The 24,921-nt window shown below is 41.6% G+C and overlaps 2 protein-coding genes across 2 annotated transcripts in view; both read right to left on the bottom strand.

The window, feature by feature from the left end:
* LOC111841241 (epiphycan-like) overlaps positions 1 to 4,864 on the bottom strand; it is a 28,465-nt gene extending 23,601 nt beyond the window's left edge. Inside the window, exon 1 of the mRNA XM_072710306.1 lies at positions 4,849 to 4,864. Within this exon, the coding sequence (XP_072566407.1) occupies positions 4,849 to 4,860 (12 nt within the window). The 5' untranslated portion in view covers positions 4,861 to 4,864. The remainder of the gene's footprint in view (positions 1 to 4,848) is intronic.
* Positions 4,865 to 6,198: 1,334 nt separating this feature from the next.
* Positions 6,199 to 22,681, bottom strand: LOC111841240 (lumican-like). The gene is made up of 4 exons (XM_072710305.1): positions 22,608 to 22,681; positions 14,595 to 14,651; positions 10,049 to 11,392; positions 6,199 to 7,694 (listed from the first exon to the last, which is right to left on the bottom strand). Exons 3-4 carry the CDS (start codon positions 11,364 to 11,366, stop codon positions 7,546 to 7,548), a joined length of 1,467 nt encoding a protein of 488 aa, XP_072566406.1. The 5' UTR covers positions 11,367 to 11,392; positions 14,595 to 14,651; positions 22,608 to 22,681; the 3' UTR covers positions 6,199 to 7,545.
* Positions 22,682 to 24,921: the final 2,240 nt, after the last annotated feature.

Genomic DNA, 24,921 nt, shown 5'->3' with positions numbered 1-24,921 from the left:
AAACCAAACAGAAATGGAAGCTGTAAGAAAAGATTCTACAGAAAAGGAGGTTGTAACAATGGGTGTAACAATGTATTCTATCTACAGCAGTAATATTCCACCAGACCAGGAGAGGGCAGACGTATTGCAATAAACACAAATACGAGCAGTGTAATGAAATCAATATACGTTTATGAACTGTTGTAAATTAAAGTGGTAATACATCTTACTGTGGGATTTTAAAATCCTTGTCACAAAATTGCCCCACCCCCAATAAAAAATACAAAAATTGCTGAATTGTATTAATTTCAAAATGCTGGAATAGTGTTGCTTTTGAAAACACAGTACACAGTGGTACAATGTCTGGACAATATGCAAAATTAGGCATGTGGGTACCTCTACACCTCTTCATAACTGCTCACCATAACTACAGGAACATCTGTTCTTCTACTTTTTTTTGTTGACCTCTGCTCTATGAAAGTCAGGGCTGGCACATAGAAACATCTAGTCAATTTCCTTGTATATGGTCAGTCAATGTGCACAGATGTGCATAATACACTTGCATTTCAATTTTGGTAAACATGCAATTCAGTACATGATAAAATATTACTTTGGACTCTTTAAGAGGGATTTAACAAAGTTAATGTACACTACAGTGGAGTTTAAAATTCTTACACAACTGGCCTTTATGTTTAAGTATTGTGACGCAAAAATATATACGGCAATTATAAATATTAAACTTAATTTCCTGCCTTATTTAAGTGTCAGTCTCACTATAATCTAGTTATATGTGCACTGGAAATGCTCCAAGGAAACTAAACAACTGGTTACAAGTAAGAAAATAAATATAAGTAGTTAACCATGTATTAGAAGAGTGTCAGGGTCAGCCCCTGCTGTGGTCCTACCGTGTCCCTTCCCCGTTTGACCAGCAGGCATTGCTGGTCATCCCGTCCTTCATGTTAGTCTTTGTTCTCCCCTGTTACCTGTCTGGTCATGTGGCTCAATGTGTTGAGCATGTGGTTGTCTGTGTACCCTTCTGTCCTGAGTACCCTTCTGTCCTGTGTTTGAATCCCACCTCCTGTATATACCTTTGTATTTTGCTCCCTAGTGTTTCATTTGAGTTTCTTTAGTTCTTGTGTCTGATTTTGTAGTTGGTTTTGGTTTTGTTCCTTGTGCCCCTGCTTGTGTCTTTACCTGTTTAATTCCCTAGTGTTGGTTTATGTTTCCTTGGTTAGTTCTTAGTTTCCCTGTTTTTAGTTCCTTTGAGTTATTAGTTTCACCTGTGCCCTGTTTCCCTGGTCTTTAATTAGTCTCACCTGTCCTGTGTTAGTCTCGTTACCCCTTTAGTATTTTAGTTCCTGCTTCTGTTTAGTTCACCAGTGGTTCATTGTGTTCTGTGTGTGATGTTTCATGGATGTTGGATGGTTTTAGGCATTTTCAGTGTTCAACGTGTATTTGGGTTTTGTTATTTAGTTTTGTTAATCCCTTTTTAGTTGTTTGACCCCGCATGGTCCTTTTTGGTTTTGTGTTTGTAGTGTATTCTGTTTTGATTAAAACCCCATCTGTCTCGGAGCCGCCAGTGGGTCGTCCGCCCCTTTTTGTGCCTGTCTGATGCCTCGTTCCCGTGCCCGAGCCACCCGGATCCATGACAGAAGAGTGTTTGGACTTTTGGTTATTGATTAGTGCGCTAGTGGTGAAACAACAGCCGGGCCACATTACTTAAGTGAAGTCAGTTTGTTGCATTTGGTAATCAGAAGCTGGTGTGCGTGGCAGTGTAAAAAACTTGAGGATGAAAGGCATGCTGAGCTATCCAAACTATGGTGCAGTAAATCACAGCAAACCTCAAACTAGCACATTTCACAGATCACAGTCTGCATGAAGACTTTTCAGCTGCCTGACATCTCTGTGGTTTACCAGCAAAATGAAGGGACACTTCTAATTTTCAGTTTTCAGTTCAGCAGATTTCTATTTTTTGAGTAATATAAAAGAGTAAAATATGTTAAAGACAGCGACCTCCAGTTAGCCCAGATAGGAAGGGGAGTCACTTTAGAATAAATAAATAAAAACAGACACACAAACACACACACATAATTCTGGGGAGTTCGGAGCCTATCCTTTCCTATAGGGGTCAGACATAACCAGACTAATACTTGCCAATTTCTTCCTTCACTTTGGCCTTGTATAATAATAATAATAATTATTATTAATACCCAGTCATTTTCTGTACCCACTTGTCCTGTTCAGAGTTATGGGGGGTCTGCCTATCTGAGAGGCTATGGGCGCAAAGCAGGGAACAACCCAGGATGGGGCACTAATCCATCGCAGAACACACTCATACACCACTCACACATGCTTACCTATGGGCAATTAACCTCAGCATGTTTTTGGACTGTGGTGGGGGGGAACTGGAGTACCTGGAGGAAATCCCACAATGACATGAGGAGATCATGAAAACTCCTTACACATGGAACCCTAGCAGACAATTGAACCCAGGTCCCAGAGGTTTGAGGCAACAATGCTAACCACTGCACCACCATGCAGCCCCCAATAAGTAGTAGTAGTAATAATAATAATAATAATAAACAACAATAACAACAACAACAACCAATTGTAATTATCATTATGCACATGCAGGGTTGGCGCTTATCCATCCCTGCCCTTCATGTCTCTTCCCTGCTTGACCAGCATGTGTTGCTGACCATCCTGTTCCCTCCTCTGTTTTAGTTCTATGCCCCTAGTATGTTTCCCTTGTTCCCCAGAATGTTGTTGAGCTTAATGGGCATGAGTATGCAGCCCTAAGACTGTAAACCCTCTGGTCAGGGGTTTGAGGTTGGCCAGAGGCCTGCCTCATCTATCATTTAAATATTATTAGTTTTTCCTGTGTTTGCTTTTTGTTCTTGCTTTTTATTTACCCTGCTCTGCCTGGTTTTCTATTTGGTAGCCTAATGTTCCTAGTCTTCCCCAGGGGGTCTCCAACTCCGGTCCTGGACAGCTACCGTCCAGTAGGTTTTCTATCATACCCGGCTTCTGATGAGCCACACCTGTTCTCAGGTAAATACCAGGAACAGGTGTGGGTCATCAGAAGCCAAGCGGGACAGAAAACCTACTGGATACTAGCTCTCCAGGACCGGAGTTGGAGACCCCTGCTTTAGTGTTTGTTAGGTTACCTGGTTCCTGTTCTTTGTTAATGCCTCTGATTGGTTAACCGATTATTGAGTTCACCTGTCCCTTGCTTGCCTGTGTGTATTTAAGTGCCTGTGTCCATTCTGTTCTCTAGTCTGTCATTGTTCAAGCCCCTGTTGCTATGTGTCAGAATGTGTTAAGTGTGAATAAGTTCATGAGCTTGCTATGTGCCCCATTTGCTGGTTTCAGTTTATAGTTCTGTTCCCTTACCTGTTCTTTAGACTTCTTGTAAGTTCAGTATCCTGGTCAAGTCTTAGTTATTTAACTCAGTGTTTCCCCGTCTGTTTACGACCACTCGTGGTCCTCTGTTTTTGTATCATTGTTTTGTTATTAAATCCCGTATCTCCTGGAGCCATTAGTGGATCATCACCTTCATTCCGTGTGTGCCATGCTGCACCACCTTGACAGCACATCACTTGTCACATTATCTCACTTTAGACATCTATGTTTGCCAGTGCATCATCAATTAGCTACCATATGTAATATTCAATAATTTGCACTGTGAAATAAATATGCATATTAAGCGGTCTTTGATAAAAGTACAGCCAGTTCTGCTAGGCTATAGTGTGTCTTGATGTTTCAACATTTAACTTCAGTACTGAATTTATCAGAGGCCTAGACTTAGTCCTCCAGAATCCTTCCTTAGTTTTTCATCTTAAGAATTCACTTACCAGGGGCCTCATGTATAAACGGTGCTTACGCACAAAAATGTTGCGCACGCCCGTTTCCACGCTCACGTCGAGATGTATAAAAACTAAACTTGGCGTACCGCCACGCACATTCTCACGGCAACCCCAGACAAGGCGTACGCAAGTTTCTGCTCGATTTGGCAAAATGGAGGCACCTACTGGCAAAAGAGTGCTACTGCAGTTTCACTGTGTCAGACTCGCATTCATGACGCGATCTGCATGAAATACACCGAAATTAATTGGCCATCGGTCACCTGATCGTAATCAATCTGTGACAATAAAACGGTGCAGGGAAAGACAAAAAATATTCCAACCATGGCTGCTCTTGCATTGTTAGAGGACATTGCAAATGGAAGAGTCAGAAGAGAGCGCGTATTCAGGGATCACAGTGATTTCTTGGCTCATGATGATGACTGGCTACTAAGTCGATTCAGATTTCCAAGAGCTATCCTCTTGGAGCTGTGTGCTGAACTGGAGCCAGCTTTACGGAGGAAGACTGCAAGAAATTGCGCCTTACCGGTACCTGTACAAGTTCTCTCCACCCTCGGATTTTTAGCCACAGGTGCTTTTCAGCGTGAACTTGCGGACCGATCAGGCATTTCTCAGTCATCACTGAGTCGTGCCATGCCAGCTGTATGGGATGGCATAATCCGCTTGTCATCGAGATATATAAATTTTCCCTACACTGTGGGTGAACAGGCAAACATTAAAGCGCAATTCGCAGCGATGTCCGGTTTTCCAAATGTAGTCGAATTATCGACTGCGCGCACATTGCTATAAAATCACCTTCAGAGAACGAATTTGCTTTTGCTTATGTAAATAGAAAGCACTTTCACTTTATTAATGTACTCTATTAATGCACTGGGGGCACCTCTTGTACTAATTGTCTGTAAGAATAAACAAACAGAATAAACTAAAGTAACACCGCATCTGCGCCCTACGTGTTATTCATAAACATGCAAGTAATTCAAACAAGTATGGTACGAGAAAAACTCACCCGCGCTGACATCGGCGTCCCCCTCACCCGATAAAAGTGTGTCCCCAATCATCGCAGCAACTAGTTGCTCAAAGGGTGTGATACCGGGAATTCCGCAACCTCCGCCTGTGCTTTTAAGACTCTTACGGTGAGCGGCCGCTCGTTTTTTCACGTCGATTTTAATGTCCGACCACTTCTTTTTAATTTCGGAAACCGTGCCATTTTCGGAACCAACACTTTTAACTGACTCTGCCACGCTGTGCCACTCCGTCAACTTTCGTTTATTGCTGATGCCACTTATACCACCAAATAATATCACTTTTCTTTTCTCGATTTCTGTTAACATGACCTCCACTTCGCACTCACTGAAATACTTCTTTTTCCCACGTGGTTTATTCATTGTGGTTAAGAAAAACATAGAACAAAGCGGGCATTTATACAGATTTACATATGCAAATATACATAATTATGGGCGGGTCGGGGGGGGGTGGCTGTGGGCTCGTTCACGTACGTTAAATTTCACGCTCATTGGGATTTATAAAGGGAATGTGCGTAGATCAGTGCTTTCTGGATTTTTTCTTGCTTACGCACATTCCTAGTTTTGTCCGTACGCCTTGTTTTAGTGTGAATTCTACACTCGTCGTTATACATGAGGCCCCTGGACATTAATATTATCCATATTCCATGATGTTGCCAGCACTATTTTAAGAATTCCAACTTTTAAGACGCTTATTTTTTATCAATATTCACCAGGATGTATTTTAAGCTGGGATCCAGGGCAAAAGAGCTAATTACAGCTTGTTGAACAATTGTTCGGCATATTTTTGGAGGAGAGCATAGGCTGAGAAAGCTCCTAGTTCCTAAGCAGGGAAGAAGGCTGATTTAATTCTGCCAATAAGTAGGTAAGCAACTGAATTTAGGAATCTGCCAGATTTCAAATAAAAGTAATATATGAGAGATCCACCTCACATTCATCACTAACAAAAAACTAATCCATCTGTCTCAAATGAATTGACTTGGCATGTCAGTAGTAATGTAATATTTTTGACCATTCAATGCCACACAAGAGCATGAATATATATATATGTCAATCCCCCAGAATTTTATGTGTGTATTTGTGTATTTTTTAAAGGAAAAAGTAATTGCAGAGATCAGAAATATTGTGTGTGTTGTTTATATTTATTGATCTACAATCAATGATTAAGGTATCTTAAACTGCAAATGTTTTTCCTATTTTAATTTTGAAATTTGAAGTAGCCCTGCATCGAATATAATTTATTATTCATATAACTTAAATAGAAAAATGAAAGCAGAAAATGATGATCGTTATGAAGATGACATATAGAAAAGACTTCAAGACACGCATTCATATTTGATCCTTTATTAAGTTGTTTGAATACAGTTTTAATAATCCAGTCACACATATACTTGTACAAGCATTTTGTTTTAAGCAATCGTTTAGCTGCTTGAAAGGACATCTTGAGCATTGCTGCTTTCCTTCTGCCATTGCAGTTATATTTAAGCATGATCTGTGCATTTACTTTTACTGTAGGTCTAGTTTGAGTACATTGTCGTTACACAGCAAAGCAATGTAATTTCAAATAGAAAGTCAAAATATAACCCGAGAATTTTTTTTTTAATTCTGTGAAAAAGATGTTCATGTATACTGCTAATTTGCTTCATGTATAAAACATACAACCATTATCTACATCTGTTCTTTTTGTGTGTGTAGAAGGTGTGCAATACTTCTTGTATTACTAACAATTACCCATTAGCAACCATTCTAAATAGCACATTATCCACTACTGCTTGTTTACAACAGAGCTCACACAGAGTTCTTATAGCCAGGAGCATATAATGCAGCCTTTGATGTATATTCTATAAATGTATATTGTATACATATATTCAAATTTTACTTGCAGATGTACTGTATAGTGAATATCTGAGGTGTTTTTTCTGTTCCTATATTGTACTCCCTACTGGAGTACAGTCTGGGGGCTGTTTTTTTTTATTCACCTCCACTCTCCTCACGTAATCTTGTTTCTCTGAGTTTTCCTATAGTCCCCTGTCTTCCTGACCTGTCTACCCCCTATTTGTGTATGCAATGTTTGTATATGTATGGTCAGGTTGATGGCCAGTTTTTTCACTGGTACTTGTGACTAGTGACATGGTGTATTGCAACAGCAATAAAGGGTTTCATCAATCAATCAATCAATCAATCAATATCAGTTGGGAATAACAATCTACTGTGAAGCCAGTTGTTTTTATATCAAATAACCAAAATAGAGTTATAATCAAATTATGGCTTTCACTGTAGAATTTAATCCAAATAATGGGCTTGTGTGGTCAAGCCTTGTTCCCTTAATTAAAAGTGCAACACAGAGGTAAGCTGTGAGATAGTATGGGACGAAGCACTTGATCCAGGCCATGGATAACTCCACAAGGTTAGTATGGTAGAGGCATCCAGGTTGTGGTTCACTCCACAAAGTTGGTATGGTAGAGGGATTAAGTCTGTGATTAGTATGGTATGGAGATCTAGCCCGTAGTTTACTCCATAGGGTTCATATGGAATGGGGATTCAGGTCATAGTTTACTACACAGGATTAGTATGGTGTAGGGATTCAGACTGTAGTTTATTTCATGGGATTGGGATGGTGAGTTGTAAGGGTTCTGATTTAAATTACTAGGATAATAAAGAGAGTAGGTGGATAAGAGCTTCTAATCAATAAGTAGCATGGTGACTCGGCGGAGGCAGGTTGATATTTCCTTTGGCAAGCTACTCCGCAATATATTATTGCCATCCAGACGCAAATATGTTAGCCTAGAAGAGACTCCTGGAAACTGGCAGAAACTGGATAAGTCAAATCCTAGATGGAGGAGAAAGCAAACTTTAAAATGAGCACTATATACTAGATTAAATGTGAAATACAAATAAATGCAAATTTGTATCAAATACAAATACAGTGGTACCTCAGAACTTGAAATTAATCCATTCAAAACTCCAGACCGAATCCTAAAAAGTTTGAGTTCTGATCGAATTTTCCCCATAAGAAATAATGGAAACCCAATTAATTGGTTCCCGGCCACAAAAAATTACACCGAAATATGTTTTTTTAGCATTTAAACAAAATGAACTGGACAAAACAAGAAAAGCATATACTGTACTAAACACATCTAAACACATTTATCAAAACAGTAATTCGTAAAGTAAGAAAATAAATGTATCCAAACAATTTGTAAAGTTAAAAAAAAACAATGCGTCTTGCCCCAATCGTCCGCTCCTTCCGTGTGCCACGCCCCCTCGTTAACCCCGTGTGGAATCCCCGTGTGATCAGCTGTTTCTGGTTGTTGTCATTAGTCCTCTGTATTTAGTCCATTTCAGTTTGTTTCCCCAGTCCGGTCATTGTATTGTCCGTCTGCGTTTTGCCTGCGTTACTTGTAATTAAACCCCATATTCCCCGATACCCTGACGTCTGCGCCTTCGTCTCCGTTCTGTCCCCGCTGGGCACGACAATATTATTATAATTAAATGCATTAATGGTTTATTATTAATATTAAAATAATTAATAAGAAATCTTTATTTTTTATGTATTTTATTATATAATAATAATTATTGTTACTGTCTGTCATTGTCTAAATGTACTTTTACTGTATAAATCAGGGTTAGACATAAGGATTTAGGAGGGCACAGCCACTTTGGCCTTGGCTATTCATATTTTTTCTAGGGCACAAGGCCATTAAGCCTGGGCACAAGGCCAAAATCTGGAGTAAAAATGTTTTTTTCATTTATTTAAATTTCATAGGACACCTCGGGCCTTGTGGAGGAATTTTATTTCCATAAAGGATGCATTTTTTTTTATTTTCAAAAAAGCAGAAACTTTCCAAAAAGGCATTGGGCCAATACTGAGTCACTAATTACCAATTACTGTAATTACCAAGTTTAGACAACTTACGCAATACGACCTTAGATTTGAGACAGAATATATATATATATATATATATATATATATATATATATATATATATATATATAGCTTTATTTCAAAAAACAAAATCCAACAATAAAGGAGCTGTCAATATTTTTGTATTTGTTTGCTCAGAACACCCGTATTCTTTTAGTGTACATGACAATTGACTTGACGTTCGTTTTTTGCACACTGCACGCTACCAGTCCTATATCCTCCCAGCAGAGCTTGGTACTTCTCTGAGTCAAATCTGCTCTGCCTCGGCAAATGTTTTTTTACAACACCATCTGACACTTACCTGAACAAAGTAGATAATTTGCAACATTTTGCGGCAGTAGCCGCGAGTTCAGCTTGCTTTCTTTTACGTTCTCGATCTTTGCGAGGCATGGTGACAGCATAAGCAGCAGACGACAACTACACGATGATTACCGAAGAGGACACCTATCTGTTATTCGGAAACCGTCGGATGGCTTTTCCAATCAAAAACGTAACCCCCGATGATGCACCATTGTCATTGCTGTGGCTCCATAGTAGGCTGGACGATACATACCGTACCAGCCAATCATGCGACGAACACATGATCGTATTAGTCCAGAATTCATTGCGGTTCATTCAGTAGTTGGGAATTACGAGATGTGCAGGTCGACCTCGTTTCTCGTATCGAAGGTTGGGTTCGGGTTCAGTACAGATGCATCGATTGTTGACGAGGTAAAGTGGACCGTGTCGTGCGCAAGTCTTTTGTGTAATGAACGTTACTTTCGGTAAAAAGGGGGCATACGGCCAGACAAACATTAAAGGCAGGCCAATCTTGGCCGTAAGGTACTTCAATTTTGAGGAGGCGTGCGGCCAATTTTGAAAGGCACGACGGCCATTGGCCGCGGTGCCGCGGCTTATGTCTAGCCCTGATAAATATATATATTCAGCTAGTGTAAACATGCAAGATGCTATCACAGCGAATGCGAGGCTGAGACTGAAGCGTTACCCTTTGTTTCTGCTGAGAGATGTGCCGCGTGACTCATTTCCCCTCGCATATAAGTTATCTTAGGTCGTCGTTCACGGTTTGACTTCTGAGATTCAGATCGAGTTCTAGGTAATTTTTTTTCTGAACTGGTTGGTTCGACTTTTAAGAAATTAGAGTTCTAATGAGTTCGAGAACTGAGGTACCACTGTATGAACATGACAGAGACACAGCGACAAGCTTAGAAAAATAGATACACAATATAATGTGAGTGAATGGACTAAGAGAAAAGACTCACTGTTGATCCTGTTAACCTGTAGGTAGAGATTCTCCAAGTTCTCATGGACCTCAGGAATTGTGTGGAGCTTATTGTAAGAGAGATCCAGTTCAATGAGAGACGAGATGTTGAAGGTGCCCACAGGGATTCCTGTGTCAACCAGCTGGTTATGAGAGATACGTAGATACTGCAAGGACAGCAGCTCTTGCACGTAGGCAGTAGGAATGCTGTCAATGTTGTTCTGGTCTGCATATAAAGTTTCCAGGGAGGTTGGAAGGCTTGAGGGCAGATTATTGAGCTTGTTGTCACTGATGTCCAGATACAGTAGAGACTTTAGTCCAATGAAGACCCCATCAATAGACTCAAAGGTTAACTCATTGCCCTGAAGGTAAAGAGCAGTAAGATTCTCCAGTCCTGAGAGTGTGGCTAGGGGAAGCTTGGACAGCTTATTCCCTATCATCCTCAGCTCATTTAAGGACTTAGCCAGGGGTCCCACTGGCTCTGTCAGGTTATTATAGCTGAAGAACAGCTTCTGAAGATTATCCAACTTGTCAAAAGATCCCTTCTCAATGTTTTCACTTGTGATATGGTTATGATCAAGAATGAGCCACAGGAGGTCAGTAGCATTGTCAAAGACATTAGCTTTTACTTCCTGTATCATGTTGTTCTGCAGATAGAGATATTTGATACCAGAGGGTACCAATGGGATGAAGTGGAGATTGCGGTCATCACAGTACATAGCACTGGGGAAGTTGATGGGACAATCACACTCCATAGCACATTGGGGCAGCACAGGATTTGAGGGCTGAGTATAACTATCATAGTCCAGCTGCTGCTGAGCATAGCTCTCATAATATGGATGGTGTTGACCATAGCTGTTGTATTCTGTCTGTGGATCTATATAGCGGTCATAGTCTGGATGCACTTCAGGTAAGTGGCTGTAATCCACCTGATACTGGGGAGAGCGGTCATAGCCTGGATGCATTTCAGCTAAGTGCCTGTAATCCACCTGATGCTGGGGAGAGTGGTCATAGTCTGGATCTATTTCAGCTAAATGCCTGACATCCACCTGATGTTGGGGAGAGTGGTCATAGTCTGGATCTATTTCAGCTAAACGCCTGACATCCACCTGATGCTGGGGAGAGTGGTCATAGTCTGGATGCAGTTCAGCTAAGCGGCTATAATCCACCTGATGCTGAGGAGAACGGTCATATTCTGGCTGAGTTTCATAGTCTAGGTCATAGTCTGGTTCAGGTTGACTGTAGAAGCGATATTCATAATCTTGACATATTATGGTGCTGAGCATTGTCACTGCTAGAGCGACCCAGAGACAACCCATCTCTTTGCCCACGTAATCTGTGATACCTGAAAACAGGAAGAGTAGAAATTCAGATTTGCAATGGTGTCAAATATTCTTTAACATAATCTATGAAAACAAATATTATTGGTGATGGACATTACAGAAAAACGCTTTAATAGTAGAGCTGGGTGATATGGAAAAAAAAATTATCACAATATTTTTTCCTGTATTGACCGATATCGATAATTAGCAACATTATAGTTTCACAATGCTGTTCCATGTAATAAAGTAATAATCAAAATAATAATAAAAATACCCCTATTCTGACAAATAGAATGAATACATTGAAATAAACAATATTAGTAAACAAATATTTATTTTCCAACAAATTTTACTGTTTACATACAAAATTCCCTTAAAATTATAAAAGGTTATTAATTTTCAAGTATTCTAAGAAACATAGCTCAAATGAACAAAACCATATAATAATGTAACAATGTACAAAACAGTATAATATTACAAATATGTTAAAGGGCAAACATAAAATAAAGCAGGACAGAACTGACTGCAACAAGTATCTGCCTCTATTCTTGGTCTCTTAAAAACTTTTTAAAATTCTGAGGTAGAAAAGTATCTAAACCAAACAAAAAACACTTATTCAAAAAAATGCCAAATCATGGTTAGATTTTTTTGTCCGGCGCTGCAAAACATCACCACGCGTCACCATGTCACATGGTACAAAATCGTCGCGAGAGCAAGATGACAGATCGTGCAGCACCTCTCAGCCGGCTGCACAAACTGGAACCGCCTCCGTGACGACACAACTTTGCCCTTATTGGCTAAAGAGTTTAGTTACATGCATGACGTTTGTATCCCAGGAAGTTCCGATGTATCTGCTATTTCTCCCGAAAAGCACGTAAAGCAGTGAGAACTGGTTTTCAGTTAATTTTCAGGTAAAATAAAATTTTAATAAATTACATAAATGCTCTAACAGTACATGTAATTTAGTGGTTTATTTATTGTTAGTTCCTGTAATGTTGCGCTGATTTATTTGTTTAATCGCTCTGTACATGACAATAAAAACTTTTAATCCTTGAAATACATTTGATCTTTTTCCTGTAAGCTATCTTTTTACACAGGGCCACTAAACACAATAGTTTATTCTTTTTCACTACTAACAGTTTGGATCAGGAGTTGGTTATTGTAAAAGAAGTAATGTGCATGCAGGTGATATTTGTATAGCTTTATCTACACCCTTCTGGCACAGCTGCCATTGCAGTCAGATCTCGCACACTATGAGGCGTAGAAGTTGTCCGACTTGGCTGCAATCAGTTTATACTCCACCCCTGCAGCCGCTGGCAGACCTCGCTCCACGTCACGTCAGCTGCAGACAGACCTAAACCCAAGTCGAACGCACCCATTGCTTCTTAAGGGAGGATGGGCAAAATTACAACGTCGTCGGTGATTGGCTGTTGTGCTGGCGTTCAGTAAACCTCCGCTTGATAGGTGATAGGCCATTGAGTTTTCTGTCTCAGCGCATTCTCTAAAACTGAGCAAACTTGGTTGATTGAGTTTTACAGTCTGTGTGTATCATCGTGAACGTCCTCATTTTTTATAGATAAAAAATCAAGATCGTTTTATCGCCAGCACTACTTAATAGTATTTTATGATGTGGCATCATTATTAGGTGGAAATGGAATGTGACACATTGTCATTGCCTTACTCTTCTGGATAGCAAACAGATCCACAAGACATGTATTGGAGGATGGAATGGAGTAATTTTATTGGCACTAAGGTTGTAAAGATGCATTGATCTCTTGTGATGGATCGATAATTAAAGTAGCAATATGATGCACAGAGTAGAAGTGCCAGCACACAAATTTTCAAAATGTAGGACAGCAAGGGAAGGTTCATTAATATTCGAAATGAAAGCGCTATTTGATGTTCTTTGGGCTACAGTGATCTTTACACTATGACGATTTTGGGAAACTTGTCCCCTGATTTGTAGCCCAAAAAAGTAATTCTTTTTGGAAGCTATGGTAGAAATGTTCAAGACCCAAGGTCAGGGGTGGCCAATCTTATCCACAAAGGGCCGCTGTATGTGCGGGTTTTCGCTGCAGCTCCCTAATTGTATTACTAATTAGAGGACTGATTGGCTGAAGAGTCCTCACACCTGGGTTTGAACAGCTGACCTACAGGTTATCCCAAAGACCTGCATACACACCGGCCCTTTCCGGATAAGATTGGTCACCGCTGCCCTAGGTAGACAACTAGCAAGTAAAAACTAATGTTAGCCTTATGACGCTTTTCCACTGCCACCAAGAACCGAGCTGATTCTCAGGCATACCGAGAAAAGATGATTTTCCATTTTACATTATGTGAGCCACACCCGACCCATACCCATGCTGACATGGCCCTACTTACCAGCATTGCTAAATTGAGCTGTTTGCATCACCACCATCTAATTGGTTAAAATACATGTTGAAACTGGTGATCATATGCATAGATTATCTGAAAATGGCATATATATAGCAAGGCTATTCAAATGACAGTCCACAAGCATTCTTTTACCTGTGAGCCAAGTGTGAAGCATCTGTGGCCAATCAGAATAAGTAGTCATTAAACGAACTACATGGGAAAACTGAAAACAAGGCCTGGATTGGGAATCGAAGTCCAGATTTGAAGAACCCTGCCATATACACACACCTAAAGGATTACTAGGAACACCTGTTCAATTTCTCATTAATGCAATTATCTAATCAACCAATCACATGGCAGTTGCTTCAATGCTTTTATGGGTGTGGTCCTGGTCAAGACAATCTCCTGAACTCCAAACTGAATGTCAGAATGGGAAAGAAAGGTGATTTAAGCAATTTTGAGCGTGGCATGGTTGTTGGTGCCAGACGGGCCGGTCTGAGTATTTCACAATCTGCTCAGTTACTGGGATTTTCACGCACAACCATTTCTAGGGTTTACAAAGAATGGTGTGCAAAGGGAAAAACATCCAGTATGCGGCAGTCCTGTGGGCGAAAATGCCTTGTTGATGCTAGAGGTCAGAGGAGAATGGGCCGACTGATTCAAGCTGATAGAAGAGCAACTTTGACTGAAATAACCACTCGTTACAACCGAGGTATGCAGCAAAGCATTTGTGAAGCCACAACACGCACAACCTTGAGGCGGATGGGCTACAACAGCAGAAGACCCCACCGGGTACCACTCACCTCCACTACAAATAGGAAAAAGAGGCTACAATTTGCACGAACTCACCAAAATTGGACAGTTGAAGACTGGAAAAATGTTGCCTGGTCTGATGAGTCTCGATTTCTGTTGAGACATTCAAATGGTAGAGTCAGAATTTGGCGTAAACAGAATGAGAACATGGATCCATCATGCCTTGTTACCACTGTGCAGTCTGGTGGTGGTGGTGTAATGGTGTGGGAGATGTTTTCTTGGCACACTTTAGGCCCCTTAGTGCCAATTGGGCATCGTTTAAATGCCACGGCCTACCTGAGCATTGTTTCTGACCATGTCCATCCCTTTATGACCACCATGTACCTATCCTCTGATGGCTACTTCCAGCAGGATAATGCACCATGTCACAAAGCTTGAATCATTTGAAATTGGTTTCTTGAACATGACAATGAGTTCACTGTACTAAAATGGCCCCCACAGTCACCAGATCTCAACCCAATAGAGCATCTTTGGGATGTGGTGGAACGGGAGCTTCGTGCCCTGGATGTGCATCCCACAAATCTCCATCAACTGCAAGATGCTATCCTATCAATATGGGCCAACATTTCTAAAGAATGCTTTCAGCACCTTGTTGAATCAATGCCACGTAGAATTAAGGCAGTTCTGAAGGTGAAAGGGGGTCAAACACCGTATTAGTATGGTGTTCCTAATAATCCTTTAGGTGAGTGTATTATTCATTATTAGTAGTATTGCACATTGCAATGTATTGATGCATTCTTGATAACCCAGAATATTTCCAACCTCCTACTTAAAAAATGGCTGAATGGAATGAATTCATAATACCAATTTATGCAAGTTAATGTTAATTCCACTAGCGTTTGATGCTAACATAACTCAGACATTCTCACGATAATTAGCACATAGTAAATCATATTGTACAAGTGAACAGTAAATAGTCGTGTTGTGGCGAGAGAGAAGATACAGGAGGTAGTTGCTTAGCCCGTGAGAGGGATGAAACCACTTTATTTATTAATAAGAACATACATAAGAACATAAGAAATTTACAAACGAGAGGAGGCCATTCGGCCCATCAAGCTCGTTTGGGGAGAACTTAACTAATAGCTCAGAGTTGTTAAAATCTTATCTAGCTCTGATTTAAAGTAACCCATGGTTTTAGCTTCCGCTACACTAGCAGGAAGACTATTCCATACTCTGACTACACACTGTGTAAAGAAGTGCTTCCTCAAATTTGTTTTAAAATGTTCTCCCGCTAATTTCCACTTATGGCCACGAGTTCTAGTATTTAGACTAATATTGAAATAGTCATTTGGCTGAACAGCATCCAGACCCATTAGAATCTTATAGACCTGAATCATATCCCCCCTTAGTCTCCTTTGCTCAAGGCTGAACAGATTCAGTTCCGCTAACCTCTCCTCATAAGACATTCCTCTGAGACCAGGAATCATTCTCGTAGCTCTTCGTTGCACCTTTTCTAAGGCAGCAATGTCCTTCTTGAGGTATGGTGACCAAACCTGCACACAGTATTCTAGGTGGGGTCTTACCAAGGAATTATATAAGTGTAACATCACCTCCCTTGACTTAAACTCCACACACCTAGAGATATAACCCAACATTCTGTTGGCCTTTTTATTGCTTCCCCACACTGGCGATAGTGGGACATGGAAGCATCAACATACGTACCGAGATCTTTCTCGTAATCAGCTACCTTTATTTCAGTGGAACCCATAAAATATCTGTACTTTATATTTCTGCTCCCTGCATGGATTACCTTACATTTATCTGTGTTAAATTTCATCTGCCAAGTATCAGCCCATTCGCTAATTAAATCCAGATCCCGTTGAAGCCTCTCTGCTGCTAGATCAGTATCTGCTACACCGCCCACCTTGGTGTCGTCTGCAAATTTAACCAGTTTACTGTATGTATTTGTGTCAATATCATTAATGTAAATTAGGAACAATAGTGGTCCTAAAATTGAACCCTAATAAACAGGAAGAGAAGAGCAGTAGATCCGGTTGCCGCAGAGATACCAAAAAACTCTGACCGGAAGTCAAACAAGCCTTCAGAATAAGAGCACACCTGTCCTGAGAATTCTGATCGCTAAGAAACCACTACACAGGCCCCCCCAGAATTCACAGAGGCGGTCTGATCACCCGCCCTGACCTGCTCACAGAGTCCCCCACAGGAGCAGGCACAACCGGGGCCGGTGACGGAACTGAACAGCGCGGGCGACCCCTATGAGGAAGCTGAACGAGCAGCACTGGGGCATCTAAATCTAAATGGGCCGGCTTCAAACCCCTATGAGGAAGCTGGCCGAGTGGCACTGGGGCATCTAAATCTAAATGGGCCAGCTTCAAACGGTCCACAGAAACGTGGTTGGCCTTACCACCTATTTCTAAAACAAAAAACTTGTCCCCAGGCTGAAGCACACAAAAAGGCCCATCGTAGGGGGGCGCAAAGGATTGCGATGGGCATCATGCCAAACGAAAACAAAATGGGCATCCGCCAGATTCGGGAGAACATGAGATCGCAGGAAACCGTGATGTGACGTGGGTGTTGGACCAAAAGTGGCCACAGTGTCCCGAAAAGCTGAGCGCTGCTGTGAGGCTGACCAAGGAACTGACGTATCTGGTAGAAAATCACCAGGTACCCGCAAGGGCTGTCCATAGACTAAGTCAGCAGAGGAAGCCTGCGGGTCAGCCTTCGGAGCGGTCCGCGAACCCAGCAAAACCCATGGCAACCTGTCAGACTAAGAAGCACCCTGAAGAGACCCACAAAGGTCAGTCTTCAGAGAGTGGTGAAAGCGCTCACACAACCCGGTAGCTTGTGGGTGATAAGCGGTGGTGTGATGTAGAGTGATCCCTAGCTCATGGGCAATTGCACCCCACAATTCGGATGTGAACTACAGTCCGCGATCAGATGACAGGTCAGCAGGCACACGAAAACGAGAGACCCAGGAGCCGATGAAAGCCCGAGCCACATCTGCTGTCGCCGTGGAGGCTAATGGCACCACCTCTGGCCAGCGGGTTGTTCAGGCAATGATTGTCAAAAGGTGCGTGTAACCCAGGGATGGTGGCAACGGACCAACCAAATCCACATGGACATGATCAAATCAATGTACTGGGACAGCAAAATGCACCGGGACAGCAAAATGCGCCAGGGCAGCATTGACAAGCAAGGCAAGAAGCGGCCCAGTCATGGATGTCCTTTTTCAGCCCACGCCAAACAAACTGTTGAGACATCACAAAGCAGTGAGGCGCCACCGAAGGGCACATCCTGGAGCTGCAGACCAGTGTCAGCAGAACGCAACCCCTGAATCTCACTGTCAGCTGCCTGGTCCGCTGCCATTAGTGCATAATCCACACTGAGGTGGACAGAACCAACCACTGAACACGAAAGGCAATCAGCCACCACATTGTGTTTGCCAGCAGCATGATGGATATCTGTGGTGAAGTCGGAAATGAACGCCAAATGATGCTGCTGATGTGCGGACCAAGGGTCCAAAATTTTGCTCATTGTGGCCACTAATAGCTTGTGATCCACAAAGGCAGTGAATGGGCGCACTTCTAACAGGAAGTGGAAATGGCACACAACTAAGTACAGACCAAGGAGCTCACGGTCAAAAGTGCTGTGCTTGCGCTCATTTGAGTGCAACTGGCACAAACCCATTAACCAGTTGCTCATGTACTGCGCCCACAGGAACATCGGAAGCATCTGTAATGATGGCAATGGGAGCATCCGGCAAGGGGTGAGCTAGCAATGTAGCATCCACCAAGGCCTGTTTAGCATTATGGAATGCCTGACACCGCTCTGGAGTCCACTCCGCCACTGCCTTAGAAGAAACACCCTTAAGTGCAGAGTATAGGGGACACATAATGCGGGCAGTCCCAGGGATGAAACAATGGTAGAAGTTAACCATGCCCAGAAAGTCTTGCAAAGATTTGATCGTGACTGGCCGTGGGAAATCCCGAACAGCAGCAGTTTTCTCAGGGAGAGACAGCGCCCCCTCTGAGGTAATGCGGTGGCCAAGAAAGTCAACAGAATGGACACCAAACTGACACTTAATCACATTCACAATTAACCCGTAAGCACTGAGACATGCAAACAATGCCCAAAGATGAGTCAAATGCTTATCCAAACTGGTGCTGGCAACTAAAATGTCGTCCAAATAAAGAAACAGAAAAGGCATGTCCCGCACAACGCTGTCCATCAAATGCTGAAAAGTTTGAGCTGCGATCTTGAGCCCAAAAGGCATTCTAAGAAACTCGAACAGACCAAAAGGCGTAACAGCAGAGGTCTTATGGATATCCTGGGGATGTACCTGAACCTGATGGTAGCCCCTAACCAGGTCCACTTTGGAGAAAATGAGAGTACCTGCCAAACGGGCAGAGAAATCTTGGGTGTGTGCAATAGGGTACCGATCAGGGATGGTGGCATCATTAAGGCGTCTATAGTCCCCACAGGGGCACCAGCCACCCCGAGGCTTGGGCACCATATGGAGAGGAGAAGACCAGGGGCTGTCAGACCACTGAACAATCCCCAAACGCTCCAACGTGGCAAACTCCTCTTTGGCGACAGCCAGCTTCACAGGGTCAAGGCGCCTAGCTTTGGCATGCACTGGCAGGCCTGCTGTGGTTATGTGGTGCTCCACACCATGTTTTGCCGAGAATGCACAAAAGGTGGGTGTGGTGAGGGTGAGAAACTCTGCCAGGAGGCGCTGGAAAACATCAGCTGAAGCAGAAATACCAGACAGGATGGAAGGCCCAGTCCCGCTGAGCGTACATGGAAAAGAGCAGAAAGTCTCTGCGTTTATCAGGCACTTATTTTTAACATCCACACACAAACACACAAAAAGTCTCAATCGAAGTGCCATTAACAGCCTCTAGGGGAAAACCACACACTCCTGACTGCTTGTCCAGCTGTGAGGCGGGGGGGAAGCTCACCAAAGCGCCCGTGTCACACAGAAAACACCGGCTAAAAACAGCGGGATGCACTTAGCATGCACACCGAAACGGGCATGACAGAAACAGTGACCAGACTTAGAGTCATGCTGAGCCACAACAATGACACCAGGGTCAGTAAAAGTGAAATCAGCACGTCCTCCGCTGTCCAGCACGGCTCAAGACTGCTGACTGGCAATGTAAACTCTGTCCACTTCTCTTGCCGCGGAAATCTGTAAGTGAGGGGCTCGCTAGGGCTGAGTGAACGGGATCTGGCATCCGCTGCATAAATAGCTTGTGAAAAATAAAACAGGGCTGATGTCTGCCCTGCAAAGACAGCATGTGGTCCATAAGCTCGGACGGTTTCTGGTCTCCCACGGGAGGCAAGGCAAGAAGCCGACGTGCCCGCTCCAGCTCCGACAATTCGAAAGTCACTAGCAGCGGCGATTTAAAAGCTTCATACTTGCTGTCCACTGGGGGATCTTGGAGAAAGCTCACCACCCACGATGCTGTGGCATTGTCCAGTGCAGCAACAATATAATGGTATTTTGTGTTGTCCTGCGTGATGCCTCGGACGGCGAACTGAGCTTCAGCCTGTGCAAACCACACAGCGGCATTTTCAGGCCAGAAGTCCGGCAGCTTTAAAGCCACAGCGTTAGCTGTCATGCTGAGGGAAATCTCGAACACGTACAAGGTTAGGGTTAGGGTTAGTCCACGTTCCCAGTCACTGTTGTCACGCCCGGCTCGTCCGATCCTCGTGTGTGCCATATCATATTATATCACACTTTTATAGAGCATCTATGATATTGATATCGAGGGAAGTTAAGTTGCGAATTATCGTTATCATTTTATTGCCCAGTCCAAATATATATTTGAAAATCAAGCCACAGGTAACCATAACTATGCTAACTTATATTGAACACCTCATTCCTGAACACTAAAAACAGTCTCTAAAAAAACTGAACTTTTTACGTTGTCATATGATGACAATGGTCATATAATTCGATGTGGACGCTGTTTTCAGGTTTTGCCACATACATCTGCAACAACTTACTATAAATTTAAGGCAAAATAAAAAAATTACGCTTATTTATTTTCCAAAAAAGTGCCAGGTTGCTAGCAACCGGAGTATGGTAAAGTGATTGGATTTTTAATTACACATTTAAACTGCTGCATTTGCAAACAGCACTCAGACAGCTTTTTTACCCTTAGAAAAATAATAGTGGTTCCTGAAAGTCCCATGTACAAAATGGTTAAATTAGCAGAGACCAATGACACATTAAACAATTATTTAAAAAGCTGTGACTGTGTTAAATAAATAAAGTTAAATAAAGTAATAATAATAAAAATAAAACAATATCGGTAAGAAGAAAAAATTATGGGGATCCTGCAGCTAATGCTGCTTGGACCCCTAATAATAGGATCTTTCTGTAAAACCTCTCTGACCATGAGGCAGGTAATTCACTTAGAGCTCACCAATGATACTGATGTTTTTTCATGCTGCCAGTGTAACGTTTTCCTTGGGTTTTACGTGTTTGTTGTTTGTGGGCATGTACATAGTCGCCTTGGGCCACTTTTGATTGGTGAGAATGACTGTCACACAAGGAGGATGGGATGAATTTCTAAAACTATTCTCAACACAATTTTAAACCCCGGGTCAGACATGCTGTATAATGCAAATGTTAAATTGCAGCCTTTTTCTAATCACATTATTTCAAACTGCAATTTCCATTTCAAATCGAAAAATCATTCTTCCCTACTATTTTTTACTCAAAATAGTTACTCATGCTTAAGCATGGTGCGGGGAGCCAATGGCCTCTCCCAATTTTAGATTCACAGCCTACACGATGACATTGATGGGCCGCATCCCAGTGGTTGAGAAACCTGGCACTAGGATACATAGTTAGCATATTTGGGATTGGGTTTTTGAATCCGTCCTGCACAAGATGCATAGGGCACAAATTCCTGGGTCGATTCTGGTGAAGTAACCATTTGGGATTCTGAGGAGTCAAGCTGTGAGACATCAGAAATGACAACACCAGCATGGGGTTGCTCCAGACTGAGGACTTCTGCTGTCTGTTGGCATACTTCTGACAGAGATTCAATGTAATTCTCAAGTGTCTGCAGCAGGTGACACTTGTTCCTCACATTCACTGAAGCTGCAGACTGGAATCTGTAACTGTTTGGCTGAGAAGCCTGGCCAAGAGCTGTAGCTAGTCTGTCATAGCCGAATGATTACTGCATCCTCACTGTCTGTCCTCTGCAGAGTGGGGGCAATAGTCGAGCAGACCTGTCATAGTATATCTTATTTGTTTGATGCACCTTAGTCAATATAGAATGAACATGATCCTCCACTTTGGGTTTATTCATACATTTAGTCATGGGGGTCATTGTTCTTGTGCGCCTTGAAAACAAATGCTATGCTGGTGTATTTATAACAGTATTTATAACAATTTTAAGTATTTATAACAAATCCAGCCCCATATTATGATGGGTTATATCAAACTAGGACTAATCTAACTGTTTAGAATTTCAAAGTGTCATTGCCCCTGATCATTATCCCTATAGAACTAAACAGATGAACATCAGGAAACCTACATGAGTCAATAGGCATCAGCCAATTAAGAAACCCACTTATAAGCATAGACAAATCCATATACCAAATTGCAATAAATTAGGAAAAATAATTAAAATGCAAACAAAGTAAACTGCTGAAGGATAAGAGTGTTAAGGTGTCTCATCAGTGAAATACAGCTACAGGTGAGAGCAGTGTTCTTTCTTGACTTCTTCAATTCAATTTATTTTTATATAGCACCTTTTATGACAGTCATCCCAAAGTGCTTTACAGGGTTGTATTGTGATACATTAAACATCATTAGAGAGAAATTCAGAATGTGAAAAAGGAAGGAAAGAAATTAAATAAAGCAAGCCAAAAGACAACAGAGGAGAAGAACCAAAAACTCCAAACTAAGGAGAAAAAAAAAGTTATATTAAAGGAGTAGGAAGCCATAAGGGCTGCAGAAACCTAAACACAAACTACACTGTACACTCACGTGACATTCCATCACCTTTTTGCAGTGTCACACTAACCGAAATTCTGATATTTTAAAGTTGTAGGCATTGCACTTACTTTTCTGTCTCTGCTCACAGAACTGGAATGCTGCAGGTGCCACTGTGTATTCAGAGTAGATGCTAGTCACGGAAGAGAGGGAAGAATGAAGGCGGTGATGGGAGGTTTTGCCAAACCTCTGTGGTGCTGAACTCACAGCCACAGTATCCCAGTTTGGAGGCAGCATGAATGGTGACAGTGAGCTACAGTATCATCTTAAAGGCTTGATGCTGCAAGACATGAGGACTTTGAGATACATATGGTAACTCCAAAGAATATACTTATATTATTTCCCATCAAATACCCCAGTCCAATAACTCCCCTATACATTATCTGACCCCTTTCATGTCAGGTATGTTTGTACATTTTGTAGAATGAAAAAGTACTCTGATATTTCCAAATAACCCCTGTGAACCGTAGAATATTTTATCAACCAGTCCATCGATAGCAAGAGATAGTTTATTGCGATGAAAATTTTCATTTACCATGAATGAACATATTGTTTATTGCCATACATCCATCACTGAGAAAGAACATAAAGAAAACATAAGAGCATTACACAAGTATCAAATATAGTGTGTCAGTAAACAAAAGCAATATGAATGATGAACAGAAGTGATCATTCACTCAATGAAGTACAAATTTCAAATGATGAAAAGCCAACATAATGATGAAAAAAGTGTAGCGATTAGACTACTACTATTCATCAGTTACTAGTTTCAAGATTCAAGAGTTTTATTTGTCACATGCATCAATGTACTGGTACTGTGTATATAAAAAGCAATTACAAAAGCAATGACATGCCCATTTATTTCGTAGATGCTTTTGTCCAATCATGATTCGAGGCAGATAAAAACACACAGTTGTCAAGGAGGCAATTCATGCACAACTGCTGATAGGCGGAGCTTTTAATAGTTAAGGGATATGAACATTAACATTTGTAATCAGCAGAGGTGAAGATTTTAGGTCCAGATAGTACAGATCCAGACCAAGATTTTGTTTCAACCAACCAGTTGAATACTCTGTGACTGTGACTCTTTATACTCAACTGGTTAGTTGAAACAAAATCTTGTTAATGGTGCTTGTGATAAACTGGAATGGGAGCAGATCTGGGCTTTACGATCTTGCATGATGAATAACAAAACATCACAAAATTGCTGGAGGATTAACACAACTGTCCTGTATATTATATGCTGAAAATCCCACTGAGCTTTAAGTGAAATCTGAATTCAGACACTAAGTACTCCATGTCAATGCCTGCCACACACAATGGCAGCAATGGTTTGAGGAGGCAGCTTCAACAGTAATCCTCAATAGAGTTGCTGACCTTGGTGGTGGTGTCAAACCATCTAAAAAATGGTGATTTTACAAGCATTTTATCATCATATTTTTGAGACCAGGGGTCAGGCTTTTCTTTATCTTGAAAAATTTTGCTTAACTAGGTGGACATTACTATAGTGCAGATATTGAAATTCTAATGTCTAAAATAATTTTGTTCTTTAAGCCAACAATATTTCATATACTTAATAAAAATTTTATGTTTTTTTATTTTTAATGGGGTGCAGGGCGGCATGGTGGTGCAGTGGTTAGTACTGTTGCCTCACACCTCTGGGACCTGGGTTCAAGTCTCCACCAGGATTCCATGTTCATGGAGTTTGCATGTTCTTCCTGTGTCATCATGGGGTTTCTTCTGGTCAATTATAACATGTGTGAGTGTGCCCTGTGATGGGTTGGCACCCCAACCCTGCCTTGTACCCATAAGTTCCAGGCCCCCCATGACCCTGAATAGGACAAGAAGTTGCAAAAGATGGATGGCTGTGTTATTTTTAAATGTAAAGCTTTAGGAAAAAGCTGCAGAGCATAAAGATCAACGTGAAGAAAAGCTGAGTGAAGCTGAGAAATGAAAGTCTTGGTTACTACGTGGCAGAGAACCCACTTTGGTCTGCTCCCTCATCTGCAGCCTGTAGGCCTGTCTATCTGACCAATGCTATGCACCTTTATTTATAACTTCTCTGTAGTTAATCACTGAGTATGCACTTGAAAATCTAGACTCAAGATTCAAGCAATTAACTGACTAATGTGTAGTGTCTACACAATGGAATTATTTATTTACTATATTGATACTTTGTTTACTATATTGATAGAGTAGGCACACAAACACAGCTGTCATCAATAAGCACAAACAAGCTCTCATTACAATGCAAAGCACAGACTACTATTGTACAGGAAGGACAGTTTTATGCACTGTATGAAATCCTGTGTCTATATCAGTTTCCCACTGATGCCTTTTAGCACAGAAACTCAGCTATAATGGTGTCCATTTATGTGTTGACGT

The sequence above is a fragment of the Paramormyrops kingsleyae genome, chromosome 3, assembly GCF_048594095.1.
Source record: "Paramormyrops kingsleyae isolate MSU_618 chromosome 3, PKINGS_0.4, whole genome shotgun sequence".
In the NCBI taxonomy this organism is placed as follows: Eukaryota; Metazoa; Chordata; class Actinopteri; order Osteoglossiformes; family Mormyridae; genus Paramormyrops; species Paramormyrops kingsleyae.
The sequence above is the reverse complement of the archived record's forward strand: the minus strand, read 5'-3'. Positions and strand labels throughout refer to the sequence as shown.

What these genes read in the sequence shown, in the direction of transcription:
- LOC111841240 (XM_072710305.1), bottom strand. Translation starts at nt 11,366, where the DNA reads ATGGGTTGTCTCTGGGTCGCTCTAGCAGTGACAATGCTCAGCACCATA. An exon ending in ACAGGTTAACAGGATCAACA is followed by an intron (nt 7,695 to 10,048) that starts GTGAGTCTTTTC and finishes TCCTCCATCTAG; the next exon opens with GATTTGACTTATCCAGTTTC.